We start from the raw sequence: 15,972 nt of genomic DNA on the forward strand, positions 1-15,972 counted from the left end.
CCTCTCCTATTTATTGGTCAAAACACGGCAGAGTTGGCAGTGGGAGAAGGAGAGGCTTGAAGCTGTGAAGCAGTGCCTCAGATTGACATCCTCCCTCCACTTCGCAAATTCCCACTGAAACGTTGCAGGGCTTATAACAGTTGCAGGACGTGTAAAGGCTCTCAAGAGAGAGCTCGATAGAGCTCTTAAGGGTAGCGGAGTCAGGGGGTATGGGGAGAAGGCAGGAACGGGGTACTGATTGTGAATGATCAGCCATGATCACATTGAATGGTGGTGTTCGCCCGAAGGGCCGAAAGGCCTGCTCCTGCACCTATTGTCTATTGTCTATAATTTAGAAAGACAATGTTTAGATTTTCATTTGAATTATGTAACAAAGAAAAATTTGTGGGCAATATGACCGAGTTCCTTTTTATGTAGAAGCTATGGAGTTGAGAAAATATTTTGCCTTGCAGTGGGTATGGAAGAACTTACTTTAGCTGCACATCAGCACACACAAGCACTGGAGATGGAACTGCCATGGTCACACGGGCTGGATTATCAAACCAGGATTTGGAGTTTGTCCAGTTTCATCCCACAGGTAGGTGGATTGCTGTCCCATGTGCTTAGTGTATTAATGTCATTGTATGTGTCCATCTCTGGCCAGTTCTCTGGATGCTTTCAAGAGAGAGCTAGATAGAGCTCTTAAAGATAGTGGAGTCAGTGGATATGGGGAGAAGGCAGGAACGGGGTACTGATTGTGAATGATCAGTCATGATCACATTGAATGGCGGTGCTGGCTCAAAGGGCCGAATGGCCTCCTCCTGCACCTCTTGTCTATTGTCATCCTTTTAATGAAAGATCTAAAATATTTTGTCATGGAAGTTAGAAAGTACGTAACTAGGAATGTTTTCTAAACCCAATTGTGCCGAATTCTTTATGAGTTGGGGAATAGTTTCAACAAGCCACTTTCTATTTCAGGAGAGTTATATTTATCACAACTTAAAAGGTAATTTAAAGGCTGAGAGGTTTTTGGTTTCACTAATACTTATGAATGTTTTAAGGTGGACCTTTTGGAATAGTAATAACTTCTAATGCTGTAAAAATATCTGAAGCGGCTTCCATAAATGTAACATAAAGTAAACGACACACTCTGATCATCAAGCAAAAGCTTGGTCAAGGAACTAGGTTTTAAAGATTATGAAAGAAAGGGAAATCTGAAGGGGGGGGGAAATCCAGAGTTTTGGACAAGGACAGATAAAGACATGGTATTTATTCACAAAATGCTGGAGTAACTCAGCAGGTCAGGCAGCATCTCAGGAGAGAAGGAATGGGTGACGTTTCGGGTCAAGACCCTTCAGACTGATGTCAGGGGGGCGGGACAAAGGAAGGATGTAGGTGGAGGTGGATAAAGACATGGTTATCAGCTGGTTTTAACGATCCTTGTTCAAAGCGGGATGAAGCTAAATCACTTAGATTAATATCTTGCAAAGAATAGATATTGGAGTCACTAAACCAAGAGGAAGTCATAGCAACATAATTTAATGAAAGGTAAGTCATGTTTAACAAATGGTAGGCCATTTCGAACTGAGATGAGGAAAAACTTTTTCAGTCAGAGAGTTGTGAATCTGTGGAATTCTCTGCCTCAGAAAGCAGTGGAGGCCAATTCTCTGAATGCATTCAAGAGAGAGCTAGATAGAGCTCTTAAGGATAGCGGAGTCAGGGGGTATGGGGAGAAGGCAGGAACGGGGTACTGATTGAGAATGATCAGCCATGATCACATTGAATGGTGGTGCTGGCTCGAAGGGCCGAATGGCCTCCTCCTGCACCTATTGTCTATTGTCTAAATGTGACAGGGAGAGTTGAGAGAGGGGAGCCTGTAGATGTGGTCTACTTAGATTTTCAAAAGAAACTTGACAAGGTGCCACATAAGATGCTGGTGTGTACACTACTGTGGCACCTTGTCACATCGAGTCAAACAGTACAGAAGGAGGTCTGTTGACCCAACTCATCCATGCCAGCCAAGATTCCCCATCTTAGCCAGTCCGATTTACCCATGTTTGGTGCATATTATCCCTCTAAACCTTTCCTACTCATGTGCCTGTCCAAGTATCTTAAATGTCGCTATTGTATCTGTCTCAACAGGAAGAGAGTGGAATAAATAGGTACTTTACAGGCTGGAAGTTATAACCAGTGAAGTAGCCCAGAGATTGGTTCGAGGCCCTCAATTGTTTACTATTTATATTAATGACTTGGAGGAGGGAACAAAATAAGTTTACTGAAAATATGACAATGGGCGGAACGGTGCGGTGTGGTGAGGATAGCATGATTTTGCAGTGTGATAAAGATAAATTGAATGATTGTGGAATAAACCTGGCAAATTGGGGAGTTTAATGTGAGGAAGAGTGAGCTCATGCCTATCAGGAGGAGTATTCAAAAGGCAAGTTATTATCTAAATGGAAAGACATTGCACCTGAGTGACGTTTAGTGGGACCTGGGTGTTCTTAGTTTATGAATCACTATGCGCTGGCCGGCAGATCTAACAAGTAGTTACAAAGGCAAACTGTACTTTTGGCTTTATTGCAAAAGGTAGGGTATTTAAGAATGTGGAAGCAATGTTACAGTTGCCCAGGCCGTTAGTGACGCTGCATCTCAAATGCAGTGCACAGCTGAAAAAAGATAATAGCAATGGCAACTGCAAAGGATATTTAGAGTTATAGAGCTATTGAGCAGGGAAATGGACCCTTTGTCCAACATCGTCCAGGCCGACCAAGTTGCCCAACTAAACTAGTCTCATTTGCTTGTGTCTGACCCCAAAATCCCTCCTGTCAAAGTAGCTATATGTGTCTTTCAAATGTAATAATTCTACCCACCTCAAACACTTCCTTGGCAGCTTGTTTCATGTATGCAAGATCCTCCATGTGACAAAGTTGCCCCTCGGGTTCCTTTTAAATCTTTCCCTTCTCACCTTAAACCTAGTTGCTGTCGTTTTAGACTCTCCTATCCTGGGGAAAAGACTGCAGGCAATTCATCTTATCTCTGCCCCTCATAGATTTATATACCTCTAAGGTCACCCCTGATCATCTTATGCTCCAGGGGGAAAAAAAGACACGGCCTCTCCTTGTGGATGATCAACCATGATCACAATGAAAGGCGGTGCTGGCTCGAAGGGCCGAACGGCCTCCTCCCGCACCTATTTTCTATGTAACTCAAACCCTCCAGATCTGCTAACATCCTTGTAAATCTTTTTTGTATACTTCCCAGTTTTATGACATTGTTCCTATAGTGGGTATTCAGCAGTACTCTAAATGTGTGGCCTTGCGACTACAGCTGTAAGATGACATCCTACCTCCTGTACTGATGTCAGGGGGGCGGGACAAAGGACGGATATAGGTGGAGACAGGAAGATAGAGGGTTTCTCCAACTTTAGATAGTTCCTATGTCCCTCTCTTCCCCTCCCCTTCCCAGTTCTCCCTCTATCTTCCTGTCTCCACCTATATCCTTCCTTTGTCCCGCCTCCCTGACATCAGTCTGAAGAAGGGTCTCGACCCGAAACGTCACCCATTCCTTCTCTCCCGAGATGCTGCCTGACCTGCTGAGTTACTCCAGCATTTTGTGAATAAATACCTTCTATTTATACTCCTGCACCTATTGTCTAATTGTATGGGTTACTGATTGTGGATGATCAGCCATGATCACAATGAATGACGGTGCTGGCTCAAAGGGCCAAATGGCCTCCTGCACCTATTTTCTATGTTTGTTAGCTTAGATGGAATCTAGCTGTGACTATATTTCTGCTGTCTATGGCGTATTTGTGGGGTGATCATATCAGATGCTTAAATGTTGACCTCGGGCATGTCAGATTAGGATGTACGTGAAAGCCAGGTTTATTTCCCCTGGCCTTCACTCACCACCTGGCCAATCTTCTAACTTTCTTCACCCTTCCTCTCCCCTGAACCAGGAATCTATGGTGCTGGTTGTCTCATTACTGAAGGATGTCGTGGTGAGGGTGGGATTCTCATCAACAGTGAGGGAGAGAGATTTATGGAGCGTTACGCTCCTGTTGCGAAAGATCTGGCTTCAAGAGATGTCGTTTCACGATCCATGACGATTGAAATTCGTGAAGGACGGTAAGATTTTGACCGTGTGTCTTGTTGTCCTCTGTGTTTGTGAGAATAGGACTTGCACTTTATCTTTCCTCCTACATCCCCTTCACCCTGCTGCAAAGGGAAAGCTACACCTAACAGCCAATGGAAAACACATCTCTCATAAACAAGACACATTTTGACCCACTGAGTTTAGGACAATAATCAGGCAATAACTTTCTAGAGTTTCTTCTTCCTTAGAAGGGCGGCACGGTGGCGCAGCGGTAGAGTTGCTGCCTTACAGCGAATGCAGCGCCGGAGACTCGGCTTCGATCCTGACTATGGGTGCTGTCTGTACGGAGTTTGTACGTTCTCCCTGTGACCTGCGTGGATTTTCTCTGAGATCTTCGGTTTCCTCTCACACTCCAAAGACGTACTGGCTTGTAGGTTAATTGACTGGGTAAATGTAAAAATTGTCCCTAGTGTGTGTAGGATAGTGTTAATGTGCGGGGATCGCTGGGCGGCGCGGACTCGGTGGGCCGAAGGGCCTGTTTCCGCGCTGTATCTCTAAATCTAAAAAAAAAAACTAAAAACCTACCTACATTGCAATCAAGTAGGATCTTCAAAAGCAAGTTTGTTCTTTGAGTTGGATCTAAATCTAAAAAAAAACAAACAGGTTCAATCCTGACTATGAGGTGCTTGTCTGTACGGAGTTTGTACGCTCTCCCCGTGACCTGCTTGGGTTTTTTCCTCAGATCTTTGGTTTATTCCCACACTCCAAGGACGTACAGGTTTGTAGGTTAACCGGCTTGGTATAAATGTAAAATTGTCCCTAATGTGCATAGGGTAGTGTTAATGTGTGGGGGACGCTGGTCGGTGCAGACTCGGTGGGCCGAAGGGCCTGTATCTGTGCTGTGTCTCTAAACTAAATACCTGGTGTGCTCACAGGTTTGTTTGAATTCTGGAACATCATCCTCTCTTCCTTGAGTAGTACATTAAATGTTGCAGAGTAATGTTTCATTCCACTTTACTTTCCTGGCGTATGCAAGACTAGGGCTGGGTTGAATGGTTTTAAAATGCTGATTTTTGAGCATCCACAAGAGGGCAGAGTTTAGTTATAATTCTGGACCACAAGCTCTTGCCAGGATCCTTTCAGCTTAGAGAATTATATATGTTTGAAAAAGAGCAGTGTTCTCAAGACCAAACAGAAGAATTGATCCAGGACGTCTGTGGAGCGGATAGGGTGGGACAAGGTCACAGAGAGCTCATTTGGTTCATGTTATCCTCTGCCTATCCTAAGTTTAATACTTGATTTAAAAAAAAAATTAAAACATGCAGGAAATCTGGAAGAAAAGCAGTAAATACTGGAAGGACTCGGGAGGTCAGGCAACATTTCCAGTGAGGCGAGTTCATCAGGGTGGGAGAGGGCATGGATCCAGGTATCTTTCACAATAGACAATAGACAATAGGTGCAGGAGGAGGCCATTCGGCCCTTTGAGCCAGCACCGCCATTCAATGTGATCATGGCTGATCATTCTCAATCAGTACCCCGTTCCTGCCTTCTCCCCATACCCCCTGACTCCGCTATCCTTAAGAGCTCTCTCTTGAATGCATTCAGACAATTGGCCTCCACTGCCTTCTGAGGCAGAGAATTCCACAGATTCCCAACTCTCTGACTGAAAAAGTTTTTACTCATCACAGTTCTAAATGGCCTACCCCTTATTCTTAAACTGTGGCCCCTTGTTCTGGACTCCCCCAACATTGGGAACATGTTTCCTGACTCTAACGTGTCCAACCCCTTAATAATCTTATACGTTTCGATAAGATCACCTCTCATCCTTCTAAATTCCAGTGTACACAAGCCTAGTCGCTCCAGTCTTTCAACATATGACAGTCCCGCCATTCCGGGAATGAACCTAGTAAACCTACGCTGCACGCCCTTAATAGCAAGAATTTCACCTCTGGAAGGGGATGGTGGTCTCTGTGGCAGAAGCAATGATGCTATCTGCCACCTGCTGTCTGCAACTGCCCTGTTGCCCAACCGAGCATTAGCCTGGATAGAGGGTTCAGCTGTAAAGGCTCCTGCTGTCAGCTTAGGGCCAATGTCCTGGCCTGGACTTTTGGTTGAACTGGAGCAAACTCTGGGGGAGATTATCACTCGGCTCATGGGCTGCAGACTTCAATTATAGCGACAGATTTATTCCTCACTGAGAAAGAACACAAGGTCCCAAGGTTGAGCAGCAGTATCAGGCAGGGCTGTGACTCCAGATTTGGCCAAGGGGCCTGTTTCCATGCTGCATGGCTCTGTGACCTCCTTTCCTCCTAATCTGAGGAAAGACGTTCTAGCCAGAGGGGAGTACAGAGAAGGTTCACCAGATTGATCCCTGGGATGGCAGGACTTTCATACGAAGAAAGACTGGATAGACTAGGCTTATACTCGCTGGAATTTAGAAGACTGAGGGGGGATCTTATTGAAACATATAAAATTCTTAAGGGGTTGGAGAGACTAGATGCGGGAAGATTGTTCCCAATGTTGGGGGAGTCCAGAACCAGGGGTCACAGCTTAAGGATAAGGGGGAGTCTTTTAGGACCGAGATGAGAAAACATTTCTTCACACAGAGAGTGGTGAGTCTGTGGAATTCTCTGCCACAGAAGGTAGTTGAGGCCAGTTCATTGGCTATATTTAAGAGGGAGTTAGATGTGGCCCTTGTGGCTAAAGGGATCAGGGGGTATGGAGAGAAGGCAGGTACGGGATACTGAGTTGGATGATCAGCCATGATCATATTGAATGGCAGTGCAGGCTCGAAGGGGCGAATGGCCTACTCCTGCACCTACTTTCTATGTTTTCTATGTTTTCTATGACTATGAACAATTAGATAAATTGCTGATATAGAATCATAGAATACAATACAATACAACACAATATATCTTTATTGTCATTGTACAGGGGTACAACGAGATTGGGAATGCGCCTCCCATATGATGCAATAAATTAATTAGCTAACTTTATACAACCCAGTGAAACAAAATTAGAAACAGTTTTAAAATAGTATAAAGTGCAAGTAGATCTGTGCCGGTTCACTGTGTGATGTGACCATCCGGCTCAGCAGGACCGGTTCATGGCAGCTATGGCCCTGGGGATGAAGCTGTTCCTGAGTCTGGAGGTGCGGGCGTAGAAGGCCTTGTATCGTCTGCCCAATGGTAGAATTTCAAACAGACTATTGCAGGGGTGTGAGGAGTCTTTGTGGATGCTGGTGGCTTTTCTGAGGCATCGTGTGTTGTAGATGCCCTCCAAGGCTGGTAGCTGTGTTCCGATGGTCCTCTGAGCTCTATGGACTACCCGCTGAAGAGCTCTCCTCTCTGCCTCCGTGCAGCTGAGATACCACACAGGGATGCCATGTGTTAGGATGCTCTCTATGGTGCAGCGGTAGAATGTCGTCAGCAGCTGTTGGGGTAGACCAGACTTCTTCAGTGTTCTCAGGTAGAACAGTCGTTGCTGTGCCTTCTTGACCAGCGCAGCAGTGTTATTGGACCATGTTAGGTCCTCCGAAATGTGAGTGCCCAGAAACTTGAAGCTGGACACTCTCTCCACACTGTCCCCGTTGATAAAGATTGGGGCGTATTCCCTGTTGTGTGACCTACGGAAGTTGATGATCAGCTCCTTGGTCTTGGAGGTGTTTAGGGACAGGTTGTTATCTGAGCACCAGTCCGCCAGGTTCTGCACCTCCGCTCTGTAGTTTGTTTCTTCACCCTTGGTGATCAGCCCGATCACCGTTGTGTCATCTGCAAACATACAGCACAGAAACTGGTTCTTCGGGCCCATCTCATTCATGCTCACTGCGATGCCTATCTGTGCTGATCCCATTTGCCTGGATTAGGTCCATGTACCTCTCTTTTCCTAACCATGTACACACCAAATGCCCATTAAACATCATAATAGTATCTGCTCCACTATCTTCTTCGGCAGATTGTTCCAGATATTCTCCACCCTTTCTGTGAAAAAACTTACCACTCAGATCTCCTTTAAATTTCTCTCCTTTTATCTTAAATCTGCAATTTCTAGTTCTAGATTGTGCTGCCATGAAAATAAATTCTATCAGTCCTACCAATGCCCCTCAGATTTGTTTAAATCTCTGAGGTCATCCCTCAGCTTCCTATGTTCCAGTGAGAATAAACCCAGGTTATCCAATCTCTCCTTATAACCACTGCCCTCCATTCCACACGACAATCTGATGAATGTCTTCTGCACTTTCTCTCTACTGCTACCACAGCCTTGCTGTTTCGAGCAGAACTATGTCTAACCATTGTTTTGTGCAACCGCAAAGTGATGATCCAACTCGAAGAACAAACTTGCTTTTGAAGAACCTACCTGATTGCAATGTAGGTAGGTTTTTAGGTTTTTTTTTAGATGTAGAGGCACAGTGCGGAAACAGGCCCTTCGGCCCAACGAGTCCGCGCCACCCAGCGATCCCCGCACATTAACACTATCCTACACACACTAGGGACAATTTTTACATATTACCCAGTCAATTAACCTACATACCTGTACGTCTTTGGAGTGTGGGAGGAAACCGAAGATCTCGGAGAAAACCCACGCAGGTCACGGGGAGAACGTACAAACACCGTACAGACGGCGCCCGTAGTCGGGATCGAACCCGAGTCTCCGGCGCTGCATTCGCTGTAAGGCAGCAACTCTACCGCTGCGCCACCGTGCCGATGGCTTCTTGATACCCAACCCGACTCCATAACACACACAGTTGGCTACCAGGCTCTAAAAGATCCAGTCATTTTCCTGGTGTCTTCTCTTGCGATCATCATTGTTGACTTTTTATTCCAACAGAGGATGTGGCCCTGAAAAAGATCATGTTTACCTACAACTGCACCACCTCCCCCCTGCACAGCTGGCAATGCGACTGCCCGGTATTTCAGAAACTGCCATGATTTTTGCTGGTGTGGACGTCACCAAAGAGCCTATACCAGTTCTTCCGACTGTGCATTACAACATGGGAGGCGTCCCCACCAACTACAGAGGCCAGGTAATGACAGTCCGTTGCACTGATTTCAGTTTTGATGGGGATTTTATAGACATGGGGCTTGGGTTCGCTTGCACTGAATCAGACGTTCATGTTCTCCTGGTGCTACAATGCAATACTCAGAGTATCGTGAATTGTTGCAGGTGATTAACCATGTAAATGGCAAAGATGTGGTTGTGCCCGGACTCTACGCCTGTGGTGAAGCTGCCAGTGCTTCTGTTCATGGCGCTAATCGGCTGGGAGCAAATTCCCTCCTCGACTTGGTGGTGTTTGGCCGCGCCTGTGCCCTAACCATAGCAGAAGTGTCCAAGCCCGGTAAGCTTTCCAACTCACTTTGCAGCGTGCCAGAGCGCCCAGCTTTGCACCCCATTTTGATCTAATTAATCAATGTTCTTGATCCTGTGCTTTTGTTTTCCACAACAGTTCAAATTTGAATATCATTGTAGGAAGGAACTGCTGATTTCAGATTTTTTTAGATTTAGAGATACAGCGCAGAAACAGGCCCTTCGGCCCACTGGGTCCGCGCCGCCCAGCGATCCCCGCACACTAACACTATCCTACACGCACTAGGGACAATTTTTACATTTGCCCAGCCAATTAACCTACATACCTGCTCGTCTTTGGAGTGTGGGAGGAAACCGAAGATCTTGGAGAAAACCCCACGCAGGTCACGGGGAGAACGTACAAACTCCGTACAGACGGCACCCATGGTCAGGATCGAACCTGAGTCTCCGGCGCTGCATTCGTTGTAAAGCAGCAACTCTACCGCTGCACCACCGTGCTGATGCTGGTTTAAACTGAAGATAGGCACAAAAAGCTGGAGTAACTGAGCGGGACAGGCAGCATCTCTGGAGGGAAGGAATGGGTGACGTTTCAGGTCGAGACCCTTCTTCAAACTGAAGAACTGAAGACTTCAGACTGAAGAAGGGTCTCAACCCCAAACATCACCTAATCCTTCTCTCCAGAGATGCTGCCTGTCCCGCTGATTTACACCAGCTTTTTGTGTTTATCTTAAATTTAAATACCAGTTGTATATCAATGTGTAGATGTCCGGTATTTTTCTTTGCTAAATATTATTGAGGTAACAGAGCCCCAAACGGTTCGTAGAAAAATGTCATTTTTGCAACCAGTACTTATGTAGTCCTCTACAGTAAGTTTAAAAAATGTTCTCTCCAGTTGGTTCAGGATCCTGCACAAGGTGCTGTGGCTTAGAGGGTTAAAATTGGTAAGAGGCATCTCGAAGAAGAATGTGTTTATGGTGATTATTTCTAAGGTTGCCTCAAAACAAGAGTTTGATACTTTTAAATTGGTGAAATCCAAAAGCAATGGTTTATTGCCCAGACCCAACTGCTGACAGGACTTCTCAGTCCTGTTCCTCCTGACCTAGCAGTTTATGGAGTCTTTCAAAGCTTCATAAATGTAATGAGCATTAATTGCATGTTTGAGGGGCATTCAAGTTTCTGCTGTGACAGGGAAGGGGAGGCATTGTGACAGGAAGTTTGCATCCAACGATTGCACAGCAAAATAAGCGAGCACCAGCAAACCTCACTCCCTGCATCCAACTTATTACCACCTTGCCACTTTCTCACTGTCTCCTGCCATCCATTCTTCCCCCACGCAGTAAACAGGATTTCTTGGCACCATTCTAGGTACCGTATATTTTGTTTAAGTGTGGCAATCTATTGCAATATTCAGGGTTGCAAGCAGACTGAATAGAAGCTATATTGTCTTTCAACTCTGACTTTTTCATCAGAGGGGCCACTTCTGAAGGATATGCATTATTACATAGGCTGGCACCAGCAGCCAACATTCTTTCGACAGGGATCATATTAGCAAGGAATCAGGCCAACTATTGTTGATTAAGGATATTAAGAAAGCTCACTGCTTTTCAAACAGTTAGACAATAGACAATAGGTGCAGGAGTAGGCCATTCGGCCCTTCGGGCCAGCACCGCCATTCAACGCGATAATGGCTGATCATTCTCAATCAGTACCCCGTTCCTGCCTTCTCCCTATACCCCCTGACTCCACTATCTTTAAGGGCTCTAGCTCTCTCTTGAATGCATTCAGAGAATTGGCCTCCACTGCCTTCTGAGGCAGAGAATTCCACAGATTCACAACTCTCGGACTGAAAAAGTTTTTCCTCATCTCCGTTCTAAATGGCCTACCCCTTATTCTTAAACTGTGGCCCCTGGTTCTGGACTCCCCCAACATTGGGAACATGTTTCCTGCCTCTAACGTGTCCAACCCCTTAATAATCTTATATGTTTCAATAAGATCCCCTCTCATCCTTCTAAATTCCAGCGTATACAAGCCCAGTCGCTCCAGTCTTTCAACATACGACAGTCCCGCCATTCTGGGAATTGACCTAGTGAACCTACTAGGTCACTGAAAGATCTTGGAAACACTCTTAACTACAATAATATAGATTTCGTTTTTTGTTTTGTTTTTTTGGACGAATTTCCCAGCAGAATTGAGTTCAGTTCTTTTACAATCAGTTTTGGAGGCTGAGGTCCTGTTCTTATTTATTGCTCCAAATCCAGGGGAAGCTCTTTCACCAATTGACCCAAATGCTGGAGAAGAGTCGGTGGCAAACCTTGACCAGCTGCGATTTGCCGATGGAAGTATTCGCACGTCTGAACTCCGACTGAACATGCAGAAGGTGAGGGAATAGAAGCAGCGTTCGGGGATTTATTCAGTGACTATATTGTGAAGTTTCTGCAATGCACAAGTTAATTATTGGAAGTTAGGGTTTGCTATGTTTAAATAAATTCAGTTCATGAAAACTATTTAGCACTTATGTACCGAATATTCCCAAAATATCATTGAAGATTGGGAAATGCTGGAGTAACTCAGCGGGTCAGGCAGCATCTCAGGAGACAAGGAATGGGTGACGTTTCGGGTCGAGACCCTTCTTCAGACTGATGTCAGGGGGGCAGGACAAAGGAAGGATATAGGTGGAGACAGGAAGACAGAGGGAGAACTGGGAAGGGGGAGGGGACGAGAGGGACAGAGGAACTATCTAAAGTTGGAGGTCGATGTTCATACCACTGGGCTGCAAGCTGCCCAAGCGAAATATGAGGTGCTGTTCCTCCAATTTCCGGTGGGCCTCACTATGGCACTGGAGGAGGCCCATGACAGAAAGGTCAGACTGGGAGTGGGAGGGGGAGTTGAATTGCTCAGCCACCGGGAGATCAGGTTGGTTAAGGCGGACTGAGCGAAGGTGTTGAGCGAAACGATTGCCGAACCTGCTTTTGGTTTCGCCGATGTATAGAAGTTGACATCTGGAGCAGCAGATGCAATGGATGAGGTTGGAGGAGGTGCAGGTGAACGTCTGTCTCACCTGGAAAGACTGTTTGGGTCCTTGGATGGAGTTGAGGGGGGAGGTAAAGGGACAGGTGTTGCATCTCCTGCGTTTGCAGGGGAAAGTGCCCGGGGTTGGGGTGGTTTGGGTAGGAAGGGACGAGTGGACCAGGGAGTTACGGAGGGAACGGTCTCTGCGGAACGCAGAAAGGGGAGGGGATGGGAAGATATGACCAGTGGTGGGGTCCCGTTGTAGGTGACGGAAATGTTGACGGATGATTTGTTGGATCCGCTGGCTGGTGGGGTGGAAGGTGAGAACGAGGGGGATTCTGTCCTTGTTACGAATGGGGGGAGGGGGAGCAAGAGCGGAGCTGCGGGATGTAGAAGAGACCCTAGTGAGAGCCTCATCTATAATGGAAGAGGGGAAGCCCCGTTTCCTGAAGAATGAGGACATCTCTGATGCCCGTGTGTGAAACACCTCATCCCGAGCACAGATGTGGCGTGGACGGAGAAATTGGGAGTAGGGGATAGACTCCCCTATTGGGTAACACATTGGGGGTCATATTTCCTTCTGTCTATGACCTGATGTTACTGTACATCTGCAAGTGGACACAAGACTTGGATGGAAGTGTAGTTAATGGCTCTGGGTTGCACTGTCTTAAAAAGAAGTAGCAAAGTGCATCAGAATGAAGGTTGCCCTTAATGCTCAGTGGCTTCCTTCCTCCAATACCTTTATCTTTCTGTGGCACAGATCACGGTTATAAGTAAATATTTTTAAAAACCTGTCTTTCATACATGTTCCTGAAAATATCCAGCTTTCTTAAAATGCAATCTTTGATGGACAGTAGGTGTTCATGGGAGCGAAGGCATAATTGGGTTTGGGTGCCAGCGTGTTAATTGTGATAGATGTTCTATGATCATCTACAACACCGCCTCACCATCACGAATCATCAGTTCCCTTGAGAGCAATATATCAAGGTTCGCCACTGCCTCCTTTCGGGGAATCTGTTGACTACTGTTCCAATCTGCCTGTCTCAGTACCTTTTGAAGCTTTCCAGGAGTAGTTTTGGTTTAGTTTAGGGATAAAAGGTGATAGACCCGAGTAACTTAGCGGGACAGGCAGCATCTCTGAAGAGAAGGAATAGGTGACGCTTCTGAAGAAGGGTCTCGACCCAAAACGTCACCCATCCCTTCTCTCCAGAGATGCTGCCTGTCCTGCTGGGTTACTCTAGCATTTTGTGTCTATCGTCAGTTTAAACCAGCATCTATAGTTCCTTCCTACACATCTATCTTCAGTGATGCTGACTGATGCTTCTATACCCGAAAATGGTAGATATTAGAAATATCTTTCTTATGCAGCACCTGGTGCTGAGTGAGCGGAATTTTTTTTGTTCACTAGTGCTACTTGGGAGGATTTAAACTGGAGAAGCAGGGCGGTGAGAAACAAAGTAGGCGGTCAGAGACTAGGATTGATGGGAAGATAGAGGTTGGGACTAGTAAGTTTCGAAGGAATGACAGGCAAGGAGAGGTGAAGGAATATGGTGACTCTGATGGCCTGGTGTGTTTATTTCAATGTAAGGAGTGTTGTGAAGAAAGCAGATGAACCCACAGTCTGGATTGATAGTTGGGTCTATGATGCTATCTTCATTGTGCAAATGCAGTTACAGGAGGGAGATGGTTGGCAGCTCAATTTTCGATGTGTCGATGTTTCAGGCTTGAGTCAAGAGGGAGGCAAAGGAGGTGGAGGAGTTGCACGAGTAATGGGGGCGATTGTCACTGCGGCACTCAGAGAGAACCTACTGGTGGGTTCATCCACTGAAGCCGTATACATGAAGCTTAGAAATAAGAACGGTGTAAGCACTCTAATGGGATTTTCCTCTAGTCCCTCCCCAATAGGAAGCAGAAATCGAGGAACAGATAGACAATAGGTGCAGGTGGAGGCCATTCGGCCCTTCGAGCCAGCACCGCCATTCAATGTGATCATGGCTGATCATTCTCAATCAGTACCCCATTCCTGCCTTCTCCCCATACCCCTTGACTCCGCTATCCTTAAGAGCTCTATCTAGATATGTAGACCTATTACCAAAAGATGCCAAAACAACAGAATTGTCTTAGTGGGTGATTTTAAATTTCCCAATCTTGACTGGGGCTTGCTCAGTGCCAAAGGCTTAGACAGGGCAGAATTTGTGAAGTGCGTCCAAAAGGGTTTCTTGAACCAGTATAGTCCAATCCACGAAGGGAACATACTGGATCTTGTGTTGGGAAATGAGCCCGGCCAGGTGACTGGTGTTTCAGTGGAAGAACATGTTGGGGAGAGTTATCACAACTCCATAAGTTTGAAGATTGTTTTGAATTGGGAGAAGGCTGGACTTTGCAGGAAGGTATAAACTAGAGTAAGGTGAACTGCAATGTTATCAGGCAGGAGCTCAGGAGGACACTGGGAGCGGTTGTTATTAATAATAATAATAATACATTTTATTTATATAGCGCTTTTCATATACTCAAAGACGCTTTACAGAGATTTTGAGTTATTGGGTCAGAACATCTAACGTGGGTGTTGTTTATAGTCCAGTTGATCAACTCTCCAAACCTGCGTGTTCCAGTTAGGAGGAAAGATAAGGATGGCAAAGTAAGAGACCCTTGGATGACCAAGGAGGTCGTAAATTTAGTCAAAAAGAAAAAGGAAGCCCATGCACAGATTAAGAGGCTTGAATCAGTCGGGGCCTTGGAGGAATATAAAGATGGAGGAAAGAACGCAAGCGGGTGATCAGAAGGACCATAGGGGCAATGAAATGACTTTGGCGAGTCGGAATGAAGAAAATTCCAAAGCATTTTATACCTATATTAAAAATAAGACGAAACCAGGGAGAAGAATAAAGGAGGGAATTTGTCCCTGGGGTCTGGGGATGTAAGGGAGGTACTAAACAAGTACTTTGCATCTGTTGTCGCCAAGGAGCAGAAGAGTAGAACATGGAAGACACTGAGATCAGGGTGAAGTATATTACTATGCAGGGGCAGTTTGAGATTAAGGAGGTAGTGTTAGTGCTTTTATAGAGCATTAAGGTGGACAAATCCCCAGGACCTGATGTCAAGAAAGGAGATTGCAGGTGCCTTGACAAAGATATTTGCATCTTCTCTCGCCATAGGTTGGGTTCTGAAGGACTGGAGAGTATCCCATGTTAATTGTTTATTGAAGAAGGGACGTAGAGAGAATCCAGGGAATTATAGGCTGGTAAACCTCACATCAGTGGCAGGGAAACTCTTGGAGAGGGTTCTTCGGGATAGGATTTACTCCCATTTAGAATAGAATGGGTTAATTAGGGACAGTCTAACTGCTTTGTACATGGCAGGTCATGTCGCACTAAGTATATAGAGTTTTTTTGAGGAGTTGACAGAGGTGAGTAAAGAGTAGCTCAAACTTTTCTCTCGGTTGCCTTTAATGTCCAAAAACTTAAATGAGATTATCTATTAATTTCAAATTATGGGGAATAACCCCCTACAAGATCCAATATTGTGATAATTTAGTCAACATATAATTTTGATTTAGCATCCGCTGCTCTAGATGTCAACTTCTTT

At 45.6% G+C, this 15,972-nt stretch overlaps 1 protein-coding gene across 2 annotated transcripts in view; it reads left to right on the top strand.

The window, feature by feature from the left end:
* sdha (succinate dehydrogenase complex, subunit A, flavoprotein (Fp)) overlaps positions 1 to 15,972 on the top strand; it is a 50,425-nt gene that overhangs the window by 22,538 nt on the left and 11,915 nt on the right. For both annotated transcript variants that reach the window (XM_078398330.1, XM_078398331.1), the window contains exons 7-11: positions 453 to 577; positions 3,938 to 4,106; positions 8,902 to 9,097; positions 9,238 to 9,409; positions 11,637 to 11,755. In XM_078398330.1, the coding sequence (XP_078254456.1) occupies positions 453 to 577; positions 3,938 to 4,106; positions 8,902 to 9,097; positions 9,238 to 9,409; positions 11,637 to 11,755 (781 nt within the window). The remainder of the gene's footprint in view (positions 1 to 452; positions 578 to 3,937; positions 4,107 to 8,901; positions 9,098 to 9,237; positions 9,410 to 11,636; positions 11,756 to 15,972) is intronic.

This window comes from Rhinoraja longicauda, chromosome 4 (genome assembly GCF_053455715.1).
Source record: "Rhinoraja longicauda isolate Sanriku21f chromosome 4, sRhiLon1.1, whole genome shotgun sequence".
Classification (NCBI taxonomy): domain Eukaryota; kingdom Metazoa; phylum Chordata; class Chondrichthyes; order Rajiformes; family Arhynchobatidae; genus Rhinoraja; species Rhinoraja longicauda.